Here is a 21,678-nt window from a genome sequence, read left to right as displayed (position 1 = left end):
TAACATTGGGTGCTCTTAACAGGAAGGGAGTGGTACCTAATGTAGGAGATCTCGACAGTTTATTTCCTGTAACTGGTAGTAAGGTTCCTAAAATGCAATAGAACATGTGTAAGCTCGCCTTGTGCCACAGCAGTGTGGTACAAAATCTGCATCTTTCTCCATAAACATCCTGCAACAAAAGCTGTCAGCTGAGAATCTTCTGGCTAGAAGTCACATAGCATTCAAGTTTAAGTACCCTGATGGCCAGAGTTCTAATTCTCACTACTTACTAAAGTAATAGTAAAGAACTTGGATGATACATCTGAGGTAACGGGATCAATCAGCAACACAAGAATGACATTCTCTGATTGCATTACGTATTCCTACACAAACAAATACCAGCCACAACTGCTAGTCTGTGATATTTAAAAGGGACATTGTCAACTACAAGCTAAGTTGTCTTGCCTGGACATGAAATTATTATTTGTTGTGGTAAATGGAAATGTTAAGTTCTATTTGTGCACACGGCTACTTCAAGCCCAGAACTCCAGAACACTGGACAGCCACTATTACCCTTCTCTTTGAATGACTTGCATAGAGACAGGGAGAGAGCTTTACTTGCTGGAGGGTAGAAGTTTGTAGAAGGTGAGAACAACAGCCAGAAGAATTTCAAGTCCTGTTCTTCCCCCAAGGACTAGATTTAAAGTTGAGAGTGCCCCTTTAAAAGTTTCAGACTCAACAGAAGTTGACTCATTTTGATTCCATCATTACAAGAAAGCTACCAATAATCTGATTTACAAAAATTGTTCAATGAACATTCTACAAGTAAACAACTGATTTATAAATGAAGTAGCAGCAGCAGCAACATAGAATTCTAGAAGGTTAAGATTCTGCAGGATTTATTGGGAGGATTACGAGAGTGGAAAATACATTGTGAAGTTACATAATTTAGTTTTGAGAGTAGCTTATGGTCACTTATAAACATTATTGAAAATGCCTGATCACAGTCAGTACTTCTCTGCTATAAGCGTAAGTTTGCCAGAATTATTCATAGTGCAGCTCTACTCAGAAAAATGACAACAGTGTATGTCTTGGCAAATGACCTACAAAATCTGCTCAGTTTGCAGATAAGACACCTTTTTGTGATTGCCAATACAAGAAACTGAGCTTGAAATAAAGCTAATGAGATACAAATACTTAAGGACAAAACATCAGGAACATAATCACGTAATGTTGCCATGATGTTTTTGCACATTCTCCTTTTCTGAATGTAACTGTTAGTTCAGTGGGTGCATAAAACTAATACATGTATATAAACAGCTACAAAGTCAGGAATTCAACTAATTCTCAAGGATTGTGCTACTGTTAACTCCACTTCCCTCCTTTCATAAAAATAAGGAAAACTATAAACTCTGCCTCTGAGCAGCTCACATATGCACTGGGCAACTATTTTAGAAGGTGCTGTCACTTTTAGTCACTCTTCTGGTCCACCACTGCACTTAAACTGTTCTGATATCAATCCCTGTTTCAGTGTGTGTTGTGGAAGAACAACTACAACTGAAACACTGAACAGCTGTTATCTATCTGAAATGCTGTCACATGTTTCTTCATGGCAAAATATTCACATTCTTTTTATTGCACAATTTGAAAATTCAGGTTCTGTGCATAAAAACCTTCATAGTGTTTGCACTGCAACTTGCAAAACATACATTTAAAATGACCTCAAAACATTTTACAAAATCTTTTTTAAACAATTTTATATTCTTAAGATAGAAGCATCCTGAGAATGTTACAAAGTTCATTGTACAAGCCCTTCATATCTGCAATGCTTTATTTATCCCCATAGTTCCTAATTTGACAAGTTGTGTTACAGTTAATATCTTGGTGCTATATTTCACAAAATATCTTTTAGCAAAAAGTACACCATTGGCATTCAAGTAATCCAGCCTTGCATCTAATTTACAAATTAAATCTTTATCAAGCTCTCAAGACAGGAAAACAAACTGAAATACTTACAGAAAAAGAAAAAAAGACATAAAGGCTTTGTGCATTAGTCATTTGGTCAACAATGCAGTTTTTAACATTTTGGCAAAAAAATAATAATCCATCTTTCCAAGTTTTTTTCCTTTCATTTTACATCAAACTTAAACATACAGTACAAAGATTGAGAGTCTTAAAGTACTTTCCTGTTGAACTCTCTTCCTTTTTCCTTCTTAAAAGTACTTAGGAAAAGCAGACAAACAAGAACATAAGTGCTAAGAATGAACTGAATGTCTTTGGGCTAAATAAAAGTCTTACTGGAAAAAAAAAAGTAAAAATAAATTAGGTTGGGGTTTGTTGGTATTTTTCTTCTTTTTTTTTTCCCCACTACAGACATGTAAATAAATAGTCTTTGAAGAAATTCTAGTGCCATATCCTAAAGAGGTATCTTCCTGTATCTTTCTGATCAAGACTAAAGCTTCACACATAATTTTGACTATTTTTCTAGGAAGATATCCATTAATATTTACATATTCTGTAAAGGGAGTGTCCAGGGTCAAAAATATATTTCTTTTTCAAAGGTAAGCCTGCCATCCTGATGGCAGTGAATCAAACCATGAACAGAAGACAAGTTACAGAACATCCTTCAGTTTCTTAATACCCTAGATGAGAGAAAAGAGATCAGGCAACTTAGAGAGGTAAACAGCCTGGATGCCAGGAAAGGAGACAGACAGTGGCTCGTTACATGAATGCTTGCATGGACAGGAGTATCTACTTGTACAGGCTTTGTTTCTCCTCTACACATAGGTATAAATTTTATTGTTGACTGATTAAACAAGTGGAGAAGAGAGACAGTTATGGTTGCTACAGTGAAAGAGTAGTATGATCTAAGGTTTCCATCTGGACTGACCTGCTTTTTAGAAAGCATCCGGGAGTTGAATAAAAGCAGAGGTCATGCCCAGATGGCATGCTCCAGGTGTAACTACCTCAAAACGAAGAGTAAACCACTTCAGCAACATCTTAATAGTACTCTAAGTATATAATTCAGAGTCATGTTTAGCTTTTATTTTAGGCAATGGTCAAAATCTGAAGGATCCTGTTAATCTTTAAGGCATCAGGGACTAAAAGTCCAGGTAATAAATACAGGAGGTGACAAGCAAGCATCTTTATGGCACAAGCTATCATTGTGTATCTGCTTTGTTGGCTAGCTCCAGGAAAAATATTTTCAGGGATGGCAGAAGGGGAACATTATACACTATACTAAGAAAAATATTAGATCATAAGTTTCACATCATTTCTTAACACATCATTTAAAGGACTGAATCTATCAGGCAAAATTCTCATCTTTACTGTTCCATCAGCGCCACAGGACAATATGTGATTTGCTGGTCCTGTCTCAATTTGCATGACTCCTGTCCCAATGTTTCTGAAGAGAGACTGTCGAGCATGCTCATTGATGAAAGTGTGAAGAAGACTGAATGTAGACAGACTCCATACCTGAAAAAGCATTAAACCATGAATCTCTTGTAAAGATAATTGCCATGATTTCAGAATTGACCAGTAACTGGACTGGAGAAATATGACTACAGTTTGCATTCATTTTTCTGACTAACTGCCAAAGAAAAGATATGTGGCAATCTGTAATGAGTTATAGAATATTAACATCAATTTCCTGTAATAAAGGTTACATACAAGGACTAAGGTAAGACTAACTACAAGGAGAACTGCAAGTTAAGACTGACATTTCACAACTAAATTGGCAGTGTTGAGAACAAATGCAGAATGTATGACACATCTGATTATTCCACGCCTATGCACCATTCTTTCTGAATTTACATATCATCACCATATTCACCACTCTTCCCATCCCTTTGTTAATACCTTTATGTTGCCTTCAGCAGATCCTGTGACAAAATACTCTTCTGTAGGATCGACAGCGATGGCTTTGACTGGAGAATCATGACTTTGGAGTAATTGTTGTTGCTGTTTCTGGCGAAGGTCAATTATACCTGTAAAGCCTTTTCTGCCTCCAGATATTAACAGCTGATGTTTTGGAGCATATGCTAGCACAGTTGCTCCACTGTCATGACAGATAAAAGCTGAAAGCCAAAGAAAAGTAATTTAAATAAACATGCAGTACAACCTTCAATTTCATAGTATTAGCTTTAATTTTCCATCAACCTCAAATGGTTCAAGACAAGAGCAACAGTGACTAGGATGTTGCAATCCAACTGACCACTACCAGTGGCCATTTATTGCAGTATCATATACAAGTAAAGTAAACCCAGGTTCATATCACACATCCTTAAGTTGCAGTGTGTTCATATTAAGCAGCTATGATCTGTATGTTCTCTCCCTGTGTAATCATAGAATTGTTAGGGTTGGAAGGGACCTCAAGGATCACCTAGTTCCAAAGCCCCCACCATGGGCAGGGACACCTCATACTAGATCAGGCTTCTCAGAGCCACATCCAGCATGGCCTTAAAAGCCTCCAGGGATGAGGCTTCCACCACCTCCCTGGGCAACCTATTCCAGCATCTCACCACCCTCATGGGGAAGAACTTCTTCCTCACATCCAGTCTGAATCTACCCAGTTCTATTTTTTTTTCCATTCTCCCTAGTCCTATAATTACCTGCCATCCTAAAAAGTCCCTCCCAGCTTTCTTGTAGGCCCCCTTAAGATACTGGAAGGCCACAAGAAAGTCTCCTTGGAGCCTTCTCTTCTCCAGACTGAACAGCCCCAACTCTCTCAGTCTGTCCTCATAGGAGAGGTGCTCCAGCCCTCTAATCATCCTTGTGGCCCTTCTCTGGACACTCCAGCATGTCCAGATCCGTCCTGTAACAGGGGTTCCAGAACTGGATGCAGTACTCCAGGTGGGGTCTCACCAGAGCAGAGTAGAGGGGAAGAATCACCTCTCTCGACCTGCTGGCTATGCTTCTCTTGATACAACTCAGTATGTGATTGGCTTTCTGTGCTGCAAATGCACACTGGTGACTCATGCTGAGCTTCTCATACACCAGCACCCCAAGTCCTTTTCTTCAGGGCTACTCTCAAGCCAGTTGCTGCCCAGCTTATATTGGTGCTTGGGATTGTCCTGACCCTTGCACTTGGTCTTGTTGAACCTCATGCGGTGGCTTGGGCCCACTTTTCCAGCCTGTCAAGGCTGCTCTGGATGCCCTCCCTTCCCTCCAGCATGTCAGCTGTACCACACAGCTTGGTGTCGCCAGCAAACCTGCTGAGGGTGCACTCAATGTCACTGTCCATGTCACCAACAAAAATGTTATACAAGACTGGTCCCAGTACTGATCCCTGAGGGACTTCACTTGTCACTGGCCTCCACTTGGACATGGACCCATTGACAGCCACCCTTTGGATGTGCCCATCAAGCCAGTTCTTTATCTACTGAATGGTCCATCCATCAAACCCATACTGCACCAGCTTGGAGACCAGGATGTCATGCGGGACAGTGTCAAAGGCTTTGCTCAGGTCCGGGTAAATTATGTCAGTTGCTCAGCCTTCATCTATCAATGTTGTGACCTTGTCATAGAAGGCCACCACCTGGCAGGATTTGTCAGGCAGGATTTGCCCTTGGCGAAGCTGTGCTGATTGTGCCCAGTCACCTCTTCATTATTCTTCCACCTCAGCAGTGCCTCCAGGAGGATCTGCTCCATGATCTTACCAGGCACAGAGGTGAGACTGACTGGCCTATAGTTACCTGGGTCATCCTTCTTTCCCTTTTTGAAAATGGGGTTATGTTTCCCCTTTTCCAGTCACTGGGGACCTCCCCAGACTGCTATGACATTTGGAATATAATAGACAGTGGTTAACCACCTCATCCGCCAGTTCCCTGAGCACCCATGGGTGTAACGGATGTCCCATGGACTTTCAGGTTCTTCAGATGGTCATGAACCTGATCTTCACTTACAATGGGAAGTTCCTTCTTCCATTCCCCGACATAATCACAAACTATTAAGCTTTGACCAGAAACAGATTCTTTCAAACTCCCTAATGTCTGTTATTTCAAGGCATGTTTTGCAAAAGAAATGTCCTCCTAAAACCGTTGCCCATGTATCTTTTAAGTTCCCACTGGTTATTTTACTTTTAATGTGCTGATTTGCACATTAGTTTGAGTATGTCTATTTCCCTAAATGAGTGGAAGAAGTGAATGAAGCTTGCAGTTACCAGAACACAGCTATGTCTAAGGCTAGACACTATGAATCCTAACACATGGCATGCAGTATAGGAGTTTAGAGTTCACAGGGTTCTCTAAATTATGTTTAGGAATTCCATATATCTTGCACAATATGCATAAGCATTTGCCATATTTCAGTTACAAGTTCACAAGTCTCTCTGGGCCTATACCTGTATTTCAGACATTGAAATGCATTTCTTTTCCACTGCAACAAAATAAGTTAATGTAATATAGTTAATGAAGCATACTTATGGAAATAAATCCTCTAAAGTGTTTTTGTAATACTGTATGTAGCTATCTGTATATGCACACACAGAGAGAAATAATTTAAAACATTCCACATTATTTGGCACAATAGGCTACACAACTGGTTAATCTTTGGAAGCAAAAAAAGCACTCCTTTGCAAATATAGCATGTAAGTTCATCTTTTAGTTCACCTCTGAAAATCACACAATCATGAGATCTTATTTGTGCATCTGCTTGTTCAATAAGGTAATTTAAAACCCCCAGTATTTTCTAGGAATTTGGTGCATTTATTCATGTATGTATTTTCAGACAACTGCTGTATAACCATGGCTTCCTGAAGAAAAGGATTTTTATCAAGGCAATGAAATACTTAACAGTCCTAAAAAAGCATGTCCTCTTATACTCTCCAAGCAGATAACGTATATGTGAGTGCCTAATGCTGTCTCTATAGTACCACCATTTGGTTAACATTTATGTCCTGGTTTCAGCTAGGACACAGTTAATTTTCTTCCTAGTAGCTGGCACAGTGCTGTATTTTGGATTTAGTGTGAGATAATGTTGATAACACACTGATGTTTTAGTTGTAGCTAAGTAGTGCTTATCCCAAGTGAAAGATTTTTCAGTTTGCCATGTTCTGCCAGCACAGGAGTTTGCAAGGAAGAGTGGTCACGACAGCTAATCCAAACTAGCTAATGTCATGCTCAGTATCCAAGTAGGGGGTGCTGACTGAGAAGGGGGATCCATGACTGCTCCATACTCCTGCTGGACATCATCCAGCAGCTGGTTAGCAATTTAATTGCACATCGCTTGTCTTTTCTTGGCTTTTATCTATTTCTCTCCTCTTGTAATATTCCCTTTTATAACTATTATTATAATCATATTTTATCATTATTATAAACTGTTCTTGTTACCTCTTTCCCCCCGTCCCCAACTGTGAGTTTTGAAGTTACTGCCTTTGAAGTTACCACAACTTACCCTATCAATTTTGGGTGAAGCCTCTGATTTATGAGTTCACAGTCACACAGTGGCTGAGACACAGCCACAAGTACCTTCAAATGAAGGCTGAGGATACACATCCTGCAAACATGTATTTCATAGCTGTGCTAAAAATTTTAGTTCTGACAGTGTTATAGATTCTGTCATTTTAAGACATGACAGTCAACACAAGCAGGAATTGCTCAAAATCTTAAAAAGGAACAGAAATCACAATGTTTGGCTGTCAGGGGTTGCACTTAGGAGTGCTAATCTAGAAGGCACTTATGTCCAAGAAACCAATCATTTATATATGTATCACTACATGATTTCACAAAAACTTATTCCTCTATTTCTGCTGGTGCACTCACACAGAACAGTCAAATACATTTTAATGCTAATATTAAAACAACTTCCCACAATAACTTTCCATGATGACTGACACATGTTTTGCTGGTTGTGTTTTACTTACCATGGACCAAGCTATTTGTAGGTGAAACCAAAGTATCCCAAAGACAAATATTTCTGTAGGAAAAAGAAAAAAAAAAGCTGTTTTAATTCAACAATAAATATTCTAAAGTATTGTGAACACTTAAAAAGTCATCTGAACTTCAAGGAGATCATTTTAGGCATAAAAATGGCACTAAAAACAGAACTTCAGTGATTACTTTTGAGCAGATCCCAAATTACTTTCACAATTACACATATGCTCCAAAAACATGCCCTCTACGTAATTAGTCTACAACTATTTATTATCATACAGGATTTATAATGAGTTACAATCTTCTGTATCTGAATTTATCTGAATATTAAGTTTTTGCTATTTCTTGATCAAAACATAAGAAATAAGTGTGAAATGAAGAACTATGCAAAATTCCTTACATCTCAAAGAACAATTTAAGACAGGCGCATGTGAATAGAATAGACATTAGTTTAGTTGGTAAGGGCATACAAAGATCTTCTAGTACAACTGCATGACTCCTTCAAGGGTCACCAAAAGTTAAAGCTTGTTACTAAGGGCATTGTCCAAATGCCTCTTCAAGAGTGACAGGCGAGGGGCATTGACAGCCTCTCTAGCAAGCCTGTTCCAGTGTTTGGCCAGCCTCACAGTAAAGACGTCCACACATCCACACCTCTCCTGATACATCTTTGAACCATTCCCACACATCCTACCAACGGATACCAGACAAGAGAGATCAGCACCTCCCTCTTCACTTCCCCTTCTCATATGGGACACAAACAGAGGATTTGTGCTTCTCTCTGGAATCCCCTTTAATAGACACATGGAATTTCGCTGCAAGAATTGCCTTTCTCTGCCTCCCAGAAAGAAAAAAGAAAGCAGAAATACATGTTGCTTCTAAACTGCTTAAGGCGAATTATCTAAACAGGGGAGAGAAGGGGAAGAGGGAAAAGCATGGCACCGCTTCCTATTTATGCATTACCACAGCAGTTCTTACCTGTTGTCAGAAGACAATCCTGCTGTGGCTATCAAAGATGATGAACTGATGAAAACAAAGTCATTGGCTGTTTTGTTATGGCACTGCCATGTCTGAAAATTTGCAGTTGAAAAATTATTAATTAAAACAGAAATGCATTTTGTGTAAGCATGAAATCTTAAACTTTCTCAATGAAATAAGCTGTGTCAAAAAAAAATTCAAGGAACACAGGATGCAAAGGCATGTGTGTACCTTCTGATGCATTTAATTTTTCATGGAAATACACTTCCCAGTCCTGCATTATTGACTATTAATCAGCAGTTAATTACTGACAAGTCTCAAAGAACTTTTAAAAATATGTCATACCTTACACTGCATTTTCCAGTGTCAGCTTAGTAAGTATGACTAGCATTTTAGAATTTGTCTGTCACAGAATGGTAACAACATATTATTAAATCTTGGTTAATACTGGTTACAGGCACAATCACTACCTTCTCCTTACTTTTCTGAAACAGGAAGGAAATAAGAGAGCATAACGCAAGTTTATGGAAGTAAATTTAGTTTTCATCTTACCAAATATGGTTTAGGTGAAGTTCCAGTAAGTGGACAACATTTCCAATTTGTTTGGTATAAACTTATATATCCATCAGCATCAACAATTCCAAACTGAAGGAAAAAAAAAGAAAAGTTTAGTTTTAAAAACATCTGCATGTATTGCAGAGAAACTATCCCTAATTCAGAGTAACAGCTTTGGATTTGAAGACTGAAGTTTCTGCTAATTTACAATTCCAGAAATGTAAATACAGAGGCATTCTGTCAGTTACCTTATTTCCTTGGTAATTGAATCTCATTCGAGTTACCCTTGAGTTGCCACCAGACCGAAAACATGTGATTTGCTGCGCATGACCCCACTCAAACATTCTCACACTACCATCTTGCGCACCTGTCAGGTCTGCAACACAAAATATTTACATGACTTTTCACAGGTTCTGTAGCACTGAAGCAGGAAGGTTGCCTGCAAAATTTTAAGCAATCTCACACCAGCTCAAAACACTCTCAGAATAAGTAGTGCCGCCGTATGTGCTATAGAACTTCAGACAGTGCAGGAGTAGTGGGTACCACAGAAATGTAAACCTGTGCTATCCATACTTTAAGGTACTCTTTATTTAAGAGCTGTATTCAGATGGTATTGAAATATGAAGGTATTTACTTGGAGATAGTAATTTATCTATTTCCTACTATCTTTCATCTAAGTTGCAAAAAAAACCAGAAAAAAAATACATACAGTACTTTCTTGCTATCAAAAATAACAAACCACTGTTTCTAAATGCCATTCTATACCCCCCAGTATTACTTTTTTAAAAATGAAAAATAGATTCATCAAAACAGAGCTTATAAGCAACTTTTAAAGCATATACAGATTATTGTGCTAGTACAAAATAGCAGCATATTAAGAAAAAGGACCAATAAGTAAATGCATAATTAGATAACTTTTTGGGGTTTTTTTATGAAACCAAACTTACAATATGGTAATGTTGGATGAGAAGCCATTCTTCTGACATTATTAATAGCCTTCTTGAGCATCTGTACAATATACAAAGTAATATAAAATAATTAACAATGCTACTGAACAAAAAGTTACTGAACTAGAATAATCAGTGATTGCAGAGAGTTGATTCCCATCAAAATTCCTTCTGGGTTTTGAAATTTATTTCCAGATCAGTTCAGATGTTAATACTTTTGCAGCTTTATACATCTAGGCAAATATTAACTTTTTGCTCCAGAGATTTATGGGTCCAAATACAAACACTCCTTAGACTGCAGTCTTACCTCTTTTCTTGCCAATTCCTTTCTGATTCCATTAAATTTATTGGAATATTCCTGAATATTGTAAGATAAGCAAGACAGAGGCAGAAGCATGTAAAGAAAGAGGTAAACAAACTTTAACAGAAGTCAAAGTTAGGAAAGACTATATTTTCAAGTCCAGTTATTCATTGTCATTGATTGAAAATTAATTATTTGTGGCTGTCCAGAACACGCAATATGCCTAGCAACTGGGAAATAAAAGTCTTCCAAAGCATTGATTGTTTTGCAAATACAGATCCAACAGATTTTCAGTAGCACTTTCATTCCTAAATTCCAAACTTTGCTTTGAGCTAGGTACTTTATGAAGGATGCTGTTTTTCTCAGTTGATTAATTCCTAACTGAGAAGAGTTCCATGTAGGAAGGAGACTAGACACATTAAGCAGTTGAGATAAAAACCCCTTATAATTAAATCCACAAGTCCAACCCACAATAGGAAGGGAATTTTTCATTGGGGAAATGCATCTGTACTGTCCTTGCATGTTTCTTCCCTTCTTTTCTATTACTGTGCCTCAAAAAGTAAGTTTTTATTCTTATATCTCCTGTTAGTTTTTCTGAAAAGCATCTGCCTACTTTGGGGACTGTCCTTCCTCAGCCAGTTGTTGGACTCAGTTTGCTCATAGCTGAACATTTGAGAGAAAAGAGGGCCTAAGTTTACTTTACCAGTTTACTTTGCCACTTTGCTCTGGAGTACTGCAGGAAGGACACGGGTCTGAAGGTGCAGGTCCAGAGAAGGGCCATGAAAATGATCAGGGAGTTGGAGCACTTCTGCTACAAAGACAGGCTGAGGGAGCCGGCATTCTTCAGCCTGGAAAACAGAAGGCTCCGGGGAGCCTAACAGTGGTCTTCCAGTACCTGAATGGGGCCTACAAGAAGGATGGAGAGGGACTATTTACAAAGGCCTGTAGGATGAGGCCAATGGCTTGGGGGTGGTGGAACACTGGAATAGGTTGCCCGGGGAGGTGGTTGGGGTCCCATCCCTGGAGATAAGCAAAGTGAGGCTTGACAGTGCTCTGGGCAATCTGATCTAGTTGAGAATGTCCCTGCTTACCGCAGAGGGGGTTGGACTGGATGACCTTCAGAGGTCTTTTCCCACCCAGGCCATTCTGTGATTCTATATCCATGACAGGTGTTGACTTCATACCTTCATGAAGTTTGTTTGGGGTAACATAAACAAAAGTTTGTTGCCAGAGCACTCTCAACACAGCAGTTTACCACTCAGTACACATCAGTAGCAAGCTGGCACTTTCACAGAATCCATTATTGGAAAAGACCTTTAAGATCATCAAGTTAAAACGGGACTTTCAACTGCTGTCATTTTGTACAGTATTTTGCCACTGCTGAAACAGTAGATAGCAAATCAAATGTTTTGACTCTACTCTGCTCTTCTCCTCGGCTTCCAATCATGCCAGGGTGTCAAACTGAAGGAGACATGAATCACAAATACTAACTTGATTCATATTACTAAATATGATCTGAAGAGTTGAAAAGCAAAGTTCTCCACATTTCAGTTTGCAAACAAAAAGGAAGAAAAAATACTTAGAAGGGGAATAATTTCTTTTCTTGATGAAACTTCCTGTAGATTGTGTTAATGGAGTTACTACTTGTAATCCTCTTGATTATATTTTGAAAGTAGTTTACATCTTCCAACTCTCAAAGCTTTATCTGTTGAGAAGGCTTTATGCCTCTCAGTTACCAAGTTTATTTCAAAACACTTTCCTGAAGATAACAAATAAGATATTCAGACACCCTTTTTTCCACCTCCCTCCCTCCAGTTACTTTAATGAGGGGCTGTGTTGAATTTTACAGCTAACTTTTCCCTGAAATCAACAGAAATCACCTTCCTTCATTCAACAGATAAGCATGCATCATGACCTCCTTGCACCTATTGGATTGTCCTTTGTAAAAATGAAAGCTTACAGAAACATGCCTTTGAAATGCTACACTAACATAATCTCTGGTGCTGCATCTGTGATTTAGAAGCCAAGTATCATCATCAAATGCAAATATTTCCACTATCAGTTTCACTGATATTTGACAGTTCTAGTCCTATTTCCTCTTAACAACTGCTGACGCCTAGAACACAAAATTGCTTTGTTGGAGAGTTGAGAGTGCTTTGGGCCTAATGCACAGTAAAGACTGAAGAACAGAAAAAAAATTAAAATCCAACCCACCAACTATTAAGCTGGTGAATATTGGTGTCAGTTCTGCTGGTTTGGAAGACAAGCTGTTATCTGAGTTTCAATGCTGAGAGCATGTGCCGGAACTCTCTTAGAAAGTAAGAACTGTGTCAACACACAGTATGGAAGGATGTGGTGGTAAGCCTCCTTACTTACCTTGTACGAACTCCCTAACAGGAAACAGTGAAGAAGAGTAACAGAAAAACCTTAGAGCTAATAAAACATCATTAACTGCCTGAGTCCAATAGTTTCCCTTGATGAAAGTGAGGCAAAGACAGGGAAGACTGAAAAGCTGGTAATGGTGAACTATATCTACCAAATGGGCTGAAAATTATGGAAAAGCAAAGATGGGAACAAGGATCAAAAACATTATCTGAAGGAACAAAGTAATAAATACTAGCAACAAAATTATTTTTTGTGAAGCTGTTTTTCCTCAAGATTTGAGTCCCTCTAGAGTAACACTGTTTCCTCCCAAGAGTCCCTGTGTGTTCCCTTATTTACTTTGTCCTTCATTCAATACCTTTGTCTCCCCTCTCTGGTGGGCAGGTGTCATTGTGTGCTGTGGGCTGGTTCTCTACTCTGTCACAGTCAAACAGTATGTCAAGAAAAATTTAGGTCCAAAAGTGTAACAGCAAATGTATTCAACACAGGCACAGCTGTCAATCTTTAGGAAACAAAGTATTACTACATATAAACCAGAAGAACTTTAGGTAAGAATAGTTTATATTAATAGACTCTGTAATTACTTAGTTGAGAAATACACAACCACACAAATTTTATACCTACACACACAGATATATATGTATGTATTTACATGAGTACGTATCTCTCTCCAAGGAGGTGAGGCAAAATTGGCAAAGGCATACTCAGAATACTTGCAGAAGAGACCTGAATGTGAGACCAGTTTCAAAACTGGTCACTAGGATCAGTAGTTCCTAAACAGAAGGGAGTGCTGTAGGTACTGACAAAATACCCACTTATATGTGGGGGTAATATTGTTGTTCTTAAAATACTCATTCCTTAATTGGTTATTAGGAAGAATGAATCTTTTCAAACATCAACTACATAGAATGAAAATAACCCTATGTTAATTCACTGTCCTCCGACTTGCTCTGAGCTGTTAAATGCCACAAAGTGCAGCCAAGTCACAAGACTTAATGCATTCAGTTATCCAGGAAAACTGCACATGGATGTGGAGACTGGGAAATACAGGTATCTTATATGATCATTTCAGCCCAGTTAAGTGGCTCCAAATAAGCATCTCCTAGCTAACTAATCAACAGATATGCATTATTAGAGGGGATCTATTTTGCATAGGAACATAGTGTGTCAAGAGACAAACTAGAATTACCATTTTATCTGAATTCAATCTGAGCTAATAGCTTTTTGCTCATGGCCCAGCTTCACTCCAGACACAGAATCTCCTTCTAAGAGATTCTCCTTCTAAGAATCTCCTTCTAAGAGATTCTCCTTCTAAGAATCTCCTTCTAAGAATCTCCTTCTAAGAATCTCCTTCTAAGAATCTCCTTCTAAGAATCTCCTTCTAAGAATCTCCTTCTAAGAATCTCCTTCTAAGAATCTCCTTCTAAGAATCTCCTTCTAAGAATCTCCTTCTAAGAATCTCCTTCTAAGAATCTCCTTCTAAGAATCTCCTTCTAAGAATCTCCTTCTAAGAATCTCCTTCTAAGAATCTCCTTCTAAGAATCTCCTTCTAAGAATCTCCTTCTAAGAATCTCCTTCTAAGAATCTCCTTCTAAGAATCTCCTTCTAAGAATCTCCTTCTAAGAATCTCCTTCTAAGAATCTCCTTCTAAGAATCTCCTTCTAAGAATCTCCTTCTAAGAATCTCCTTCTAAGAATCTCCTTCTAAGAATCTCCTTCTAAGAATCTCCTTCTAAGAATCTCCTTCTAAGAATCTCCTTCTAAGAATCTCCTTCTAAGAATCTCCTTCTAAGAATCTCCTTCTAAGAGATTCTTCTCTTGTGCAGCTGGCACCTCTGTGATACAAAGGATCAATTCGCACATACGGACATAGTCACACTTTATTGGGTGTTCCTCACTCTAGTGTATTTCACAGATGCTGAGGAAGACTGATTATCTCCTCTAATACAGGATCTTCAGAAGTGAGATATTTAATAAGCTACTAGGCAGAGTTAGGGAGACCTTTTACAGTGCTTTAAAGAAGATACAGCTGACAATGGCTTTGCAGCTAAAGTCATACAAGAGTATGAGTAGTAGTTCAAGCTACACATGATATGTGTAGATGGTCTTATTTCTGCAGTCCTGCCTTCCTCATTTTTGTTATGAAACCAAGAAGCCCCATTTTTCCCAGACGGAAGTAGTGTGAAGCTCAGAATGAAACTTGAGATTACACCTAAAATAAAAGCTACATCAGTGTTTCACACAAACATTTCTACCCAATCTTTACAAATTTATGTTCTAAAATCTCCTGAACATAATGCTTTTAAGATACAGTGTGTGGCTTCAAGTCATTCAAGAATGATTTAATCTGCAATTTCTTACCCAAACCCTGGTTCTTTGTTTTTAAATTATGTAGCTTAAGTAAACAAAGCATATATGGCTTGACTAAAAACTTTGCTTGCTTAGTTGGTGCATCTTAAATTCTCTACAGTATTTTAATCTAGTAACCAGATTCCAGCTCATCTTTAAAACACCAAAGTCTACATTTACTTATATGCTAATTGCAAAACATAACCAATTACACTGAATAGAGAAAAGGAGAGAAGCAGACAGAGTACATAAGGCTAATCTTTGACAAGTGACTTACCACAGATGCACCCCTGCCAGTTTGTGTACTGCCAAGCCAAGGCATATTGATAGGTGTGCCGGGATTACTGTGAGTATAAGGAGTTGTTCCCTGAACGTTTACCAGATCATCACGAGCATGTATAACCAAGAAATCATCAGCCCTACAAATGAAACAACATTATGAGTTAGGTTCCAAACAACAGTAAATACCATGTTTTGTTACACTGATTCATACACAGTCCAGCTGTAATATTGGAAATACAGAATATATACCCTTTATTTTCCATTTCCATGTCATCATCAACCCAGGTGTAGATCTGTGTAGCTAAAATCGACGAAACATCTAACTCTTGAATATCATGACTCGACGCTATGGCAATGCAGTTCCGATTCGCCTGGGAAAAAGTAACACAGACAAAGGCATACTCAAACAGGTGCTTTCATTGAATTTACTCTGGTTATAGTACAGCTGTTCACAGAAACATACACTTCTTCAGTTCCAAGACCCAAACATTTACGTCTACAAATCTATATATATCAGCTGACTAAGGCTGCATTTCTCTTTTAAAAGTTTATTTGCATGTGAGGTAGCATTACACACTATTTGTATTTTATCACCCTCGCAAGCAGCTCTAGTTTCTCCTTGCTTTCCTTGGAGGATAAGCAAGAGGTAAGTACACTACAATGTTTGCAACCAAGCTCCTCTCCTCTACCTTTTAAGGCTTAGATACAGAAGAAGTAAAGATGGTTTCTTGGTTGTCTTTGACAGAGAAGGAAAAATACTCCTACACACAAGCTTGTAGAAACAGTAGAGGCCACCTCTCCATTCCCTCAATCCATTACACAATATAAAACTAAGACAATTTGTAGCATAAATGTGTAATTACAAATAAAAATTATGAACTGCTTCAGAGAAGGGAGCCCTAAGTTCAAGCTGTAGCAGGATGGCTGGCAAAGAATACCTTGTTCATTTCACAATGGGACTGCCGCCTATTTATCATGTGGGAGTACAACACAATGAGATTATCCTACCTCCTTTGTACTTACCTTATTGACTGCAAAAGCAGTAATGATGTCAGACTCTTTATGGATTATTCTTGCCTTGCCTCCTGGGTATCCCAGATCTGTTTCTACCTGTATTTAAAAAATAAAGCATATTTAAATGCAAGCTTCTATGCAACACTGCTTTTTGCTGGAAGTACAGAGACCAACACTGGATCGTAACAAATTTCATCTGTTTTTTTCCTCAATTTTAGTTCTACCAAAATTAGACACATATAACCTACAATAATTATAATAGGCCTGTTTTGTGTCTAATAATCTATTTTCCCCATGCCATGTGGAGACTATCACAGCAACACAGAAAGTGTAATTTGTCACAGAAGTCACAGTACTGTTTTTATTCTGAAGTTTTTCAGGGACACTGAAAACCAGTGAGGATATATGAACTCGTAAGGGTGTTTGTTCTTTAAAAAAAAAAAAATCACTGTGTTTCCATGCTCTTAGCATCACTTTTCATCACTGAAACTCATGAAACAGTTCAAAAGAAGATGCAAACAGATACCGAGCAGGAAAAAAACCCTGAACTTTGTCATCATATCTATACGCCACAGTACCACAAAATTTTACTACGACGTTTTCTTTTTTTTTTTTTTCCCTCCTCTTGACATTGTAGGTGAATCTTGTCCACACTTTTGCATTTTAGAAATGCATTCAGGTATCTGCCAGCACCACAATGTTCCTGTTCAAAATTAAAGCGCTCAGAACTGCAAGTATTAAAGGATATATTACAGACTCTGGTTTGGTCTTCCCAAACAAATGCTGACATAAAAATTCAAAGCTGAACTACAAATGTAAAATTTTTTTGTTTTCTTAAAACCACAAAAAAAAAAACCCTATTCCAGAACTACCACTTCCCAGCCTCACCCCTTCAACTTCTTAATTCTCTGGTTTTCACAAGACACAAGTGAGGATATCTTAGCTGAATACCAGTAAGAGAGTGCTGTCAAAGAACTGCAGTTTTTTCAATATCTGAAATAAGTCAGTAGCTATTATATGAAGAGACTATGGTTTTTACAATCAAAATTAAAAACCTGATGATCTGGAGAGCTTATGTATAAAAAAACTGCATAAAACTGCATGTTTTTACCCCAGTCAGTTCATATAACCTACTTGCTAATACCACTTTATCACATTATTAACAATGCAGCCCGAGAACAACACAAGTTGTACTGTTCTCTCACTAGTTTTGTTAAAAAAGGCTGAAGTATATAGTATTTGTTTGCATTTCTAGGCATAGTATTACTTTTTTGGTTTTTTAGTCTCACACCAATCATTCTTGAAAGTTGCTATGAAGTTATAGGTGATAATTTACGTAGCTGTTGTATAGGTGCACTTGAGACTATCTTAAAACCAAGGTTCAGTGGAAACTTTCAGTAGCAAACTAGCATCATGCTAACAAGCTGCTTCTAACTTCAGTTAAACACCTTCACTTAGAGGCAGCTATTCTACCTCGCACTGGTGAAAAGTCCTGTATGTAGTATGTCCCCATAGTACTACTGAATTTTTGTCAGTTGGGCAAATCTCTAACTCAGTTCTTCACTTGGCATAGCTACGAAATTTGATAATGTTGTTCTTATCTGGGTGTTTAATTCAGCTTTTGAAGATCCATTTAATCTCACATAGGCTCTATAACAAGACTAGTTTAACTCAATCTTTTGCAAAACTAGACTTTAGAGTTTATTTGATATGTCAGGGAAAAAAAATAATCAGGGAGATCAGCACTGTATCAAAACAGAGAGAATTTCATGACAATGTAAGATCTAATCAATTTGAGCATTACTGCTGTGTACCTTATTGATGATGTGTGGCTCCCCCATAGAATTTTTCATGGTTTCATTGTGCTCCTCTAGTGACTTCACCAAGAGAAAAAACAACCACAGAACAAAGAGTATAAATACAACGTAACAGGGCAAGGTATCAAGGAAATCCTTAATTCCTGGTTGTTTACTGCAACACAGAACAACTGAGAAACAACATGTTTGCATGCACACAAATATTTTACATAGTAATTACCAATTTTTAAACTCTGTGTTCATTATGGAAGACACTGATATACCTATTCTGTACTGTTAACAGCATCTTGCCCATCTCAAAAGTTACATTTCTTGGAAAATAAACATCTCCACTGACATTTTGTCAGTCACAAGAGGACACAAATTAAAGCCAACACACCCACACTATGTAAGGCTCTCAGTGATTTTATCTGGAAACATATAAAGCTATCTAAAATTGAGCCAAATAGCTTTCAATACAACATAGCAACACAGCTGTATTAACATAAGGCATGGTCCAAAATGGTGCATATTCAAAGTACATGACAAAAAGAATATTTTTTCCTGTTAACTGCAGTCTGTATTAAACACAATTAGGCACAAATCCCCCAACAAGCTAATTTTCTAGTTGTAACAAGACAAAGATTAGCTCATACAGAGCTCTTTACTACCATGGCTTTACTAGTTGTGAATACTCTTTCTGCAACTTTTGTTTGTTTGAATTGCCACACTACTCCATAGTTTTACTAAGCAATTCTTTCAAATTACTGAGAGTAGGGGTAAGAAAGAAAAGGAGCAACTGAACAAGGGGAAAAAAAACCACACCAAAGCTCCATTAGAGAACCACAACTTTAAGATATTTACATGAATTTGGAACCTGGAATCCAGCTAGACACTAAGAATATTAACAGCAGTACAACTGTTGTTCATATTAAAATTGAATCGTAACATGACAGAAACCAGTGGATAAACCCAGGATGATTATGGCAGGGGCAAACTCAAACTCTCAGAACTCTGACCAATTAGGATACTGGTTTTAATCTTCAAAATTTTAAGTTAGTTATTCTTTTGAGGCAGTTTTTATACTAATCTCAACAAAGAGGATGACTGTAGCTAGGTGGTGCTAGTTGTCACCCTGCACTAAGATAGCAATTATTTTTGTTCTCAATGGAACCATGGGCAAAGATTTTTAATAAGAAATACTGTAGATTTGGAATTATTGTGTATTATTCACTCATGCTCTATAAAGTAAAAAAGCCAGCCAAATAAGCAAAAGTTCACAGCCTGATCTGCAACATTTTATGCACCATACCAACCTCATTTAGGCATCGTTTCTTGGTAAAAATATTTCTGATAAAGGTTTCCTGGACTTCATCCTGTTTAACCAAGTACTGCCAGAGTCTCTTCACAGATAGTGCAACATGACTGTTAGATCTACAAAGTTAAAATAAATATTTTCATCATGCTCATACTTACAAGAGACTGCATCATCTCATATTCTGCTCAAACTATAGTCAGAAGAAGTGCTGAAGCAAAACTACATCTCCTTAAACACCAGACAAGATTTATTGGGAATCATTCTGGTATCATCTTTCTGACAAAACCACATGTGAGAAGAAGTGCAAAAGAAGGAAGGAAAAGTCCATGCAGCACTTTCACTTCCCATCTTGGGATAAGTGAGAAAAATCTCTTTAGAAGATTACACAACAATAAGGTCAGCAAACAGAGTATTTACTAGCCCAGTTCACTCTTTACAGCACAGATGACTTCTGTTTATGCTAATGGGTACTTCTACCACATGGGCAATGCATGACTGACACTTATTGCTAGGAACACATCACTTGAGTAACATCTCTGGAATAACCATGACTTTTCAAGAAAACTGGAAGAATTGTAGCATCAGATGATACCTCAAATGTTTATGCTTATGCCTACAAACTCTATGCTCAAGCAAAACTTGCAAAAACAAAGCTGCTGAAGGCAGGCCAAACCCCATCAAATCCTGCGTCACTTTAAATCACAATTTAAAAACAACGTCAGGCAGTAGATACATGTTAAACTGTTGCTTTTAAATAAAGTCATGCTCCTAAAATTAAGTGCAACAATCATGAGATACTTTACAATAAAAAGACAGGCTTTCTGGCGATTCTGCATCCACAGGAGGCAGTAAGATTAAAAGGTGAGAAATCTATTTCAAAAGTGACAATTGAAAAAAAAACCAACAAAGGAACAGCACAATTCTCTGCCTAAACAGAAAATTATGTGAAGTCACAAATAGGTAAATATCATGAACATTAATTATTTCGTCCCTGGTTTAGGAAAAGATACTGGTAAGAACGTATTATTATTGCCCATAAAGGTGGCGTAATTATTTACTTCACTGTCACTCTTCCTTAATTACCTATTCAGGGAAAAATAGTTACTATTTTATTGTCCAACATAGTTGTTTTTTTCTCCAGAGACATGCAACATCAGTATGGTAAGCTTAGAAATTTAAAAATTAGAACCTTTAGACTGTTTTTCCTGATCTTTCTTTGGACCAGAGATGCATGAATGTTTGTACCCACAATTTTACAACAGATTAGAACAAACCTAGAAACTGGCATTATGTAGTTACCAAAGTTATGGTCTATCACATGCACTAACAACATAATGCTTGATGTATATTATGGACAGTATTTATAGAAATTAAGACTTACCTGAATGGAGTGTTTGTAGGCTCAAGTAAAGTTTTATGGCGAAGCAATGCAGGACCAGCAGCTAGGGCATCTTCAGAGGTATGAACTGAAATGTAATGTTGAGGTGGACCTCCATATAGCTCAAGACGTCGAAGAAGAACTTGTTCCCAGCGCTGTAGTGTTTTCAAGACTGCATGGCATATTGGGGAGCTAACTGGAAGCTCTAGAAAGACAAGTGAACATTAAAGCCCTCTTCCTACTCCATTATCACCTCAATGAAAATAATTCCACATGTGGAACCTGAAGTGTATTTCAAATATGTCCAAAAGTGACCTTTGTTCAAACCACAATTTGATAATTGCAAGTATTAAAAGATCAACTGCTTTGTGCTACCCTTGCTAATTACAAAAATGGTCTTCTCCAATACTAACAAAAATTAATTATCGTGGAAGAGATCCTCTTAGAAGCTATGTGAAGGCATATAGATGACAGGCAGGTGATGAGAGAAAGCCAAGATGGCTTCACAAAGGGCAAGTCATGCCTCAGT

At 37.8% G+C, this 21,678-nt stretch overlaps 1 protein-coding gene across 1 annotated transcript in view; it reads right to left on the bottom strand.

Annotated features, from left to right (window-relative positions):
* Positions 1 to 2,337: 2,337 nt before the first annotated feature.
* The window catches only part of DMXL1 (Dmx like 1), a 90,532-nt gene continuing 71,191 nt past the window's right edge, over positions 2,338 to 21,678 (bottom strand). The window contains exons 33-46 of the mRNA XM_054178766.1: positions 21,153 to 21,354; positions 19,770 to 19,887; positions 18,472 to 18,534; positions 16,667 to 16,753; positions 15,893 to 16,014; positions 15,639 to 15,780; positions 10,638 to 10,688; positions 10,331 to 10,391; positions 9,632 to 9,759; positions 9,381 to 9,473; positions 8,829 to 8,920; positions 7,844 to 7,896; positions 3,841 to 4,058; positions 2,338 to 3,456 (exon numbers count right to left, since the gene is read on the bottom strand). Of these exons, the coding sequence (XP_054034741.1) occupies positions 3,232 to 3,456; positions 3,841 to 4,058; positions 7,844 to 7,896; positions 8,829 to 8,920; positions 9,381 to 9,473; positions 9,632 to 9,759; positions 10,331 to 10,391; positions 10,638 to 10,688; positions 15,639 to 15,780; positions 15,893 to 16,014; positions 16,667 to 16,753; positions 18,472 to 18,534; positions 19,770 to 19,887; positions 21,153 to 21,354 (1,655 nt within the window). The 3' untranslated portion in view covers positions 2,338 to 3,231. The remainder of the gene's footprint in view (positions 3,457 to 3,840; positions 4,059 to 7,843; positions 7,897 to 8,828; positions 8,921 to 9,380; positions 9,474 to 9,631; positions 9,760 to 10,330; positions 10,392 to 10,637; positions 10,689 to 15,638; positions 15,781 to 15,892; positions 16,015 to 16,666; positions 16,754 to 18,471; positions 18,535 to 19,769; positions 19,888 to 21,152; positions 21,355 to 21,678) is intronic.

The sequence above is a fragment of the Dryobates pubescens genome, chromosome Z (genome assembly GCF_014839835.1).
Source record: "Dryobates pubescens isolate bDryPub1 chromosome Z, bDryPub1.pri, whole genome shotgun sequence".
NCBI lineage: Eukaryota > Metazoa > Chordata > Aves > Piciformes > Picidae > Dryobates > Dryobates pubescens.
This window is presented reverse-complemented; position numbering and strand designations above follow the sequence as displayed.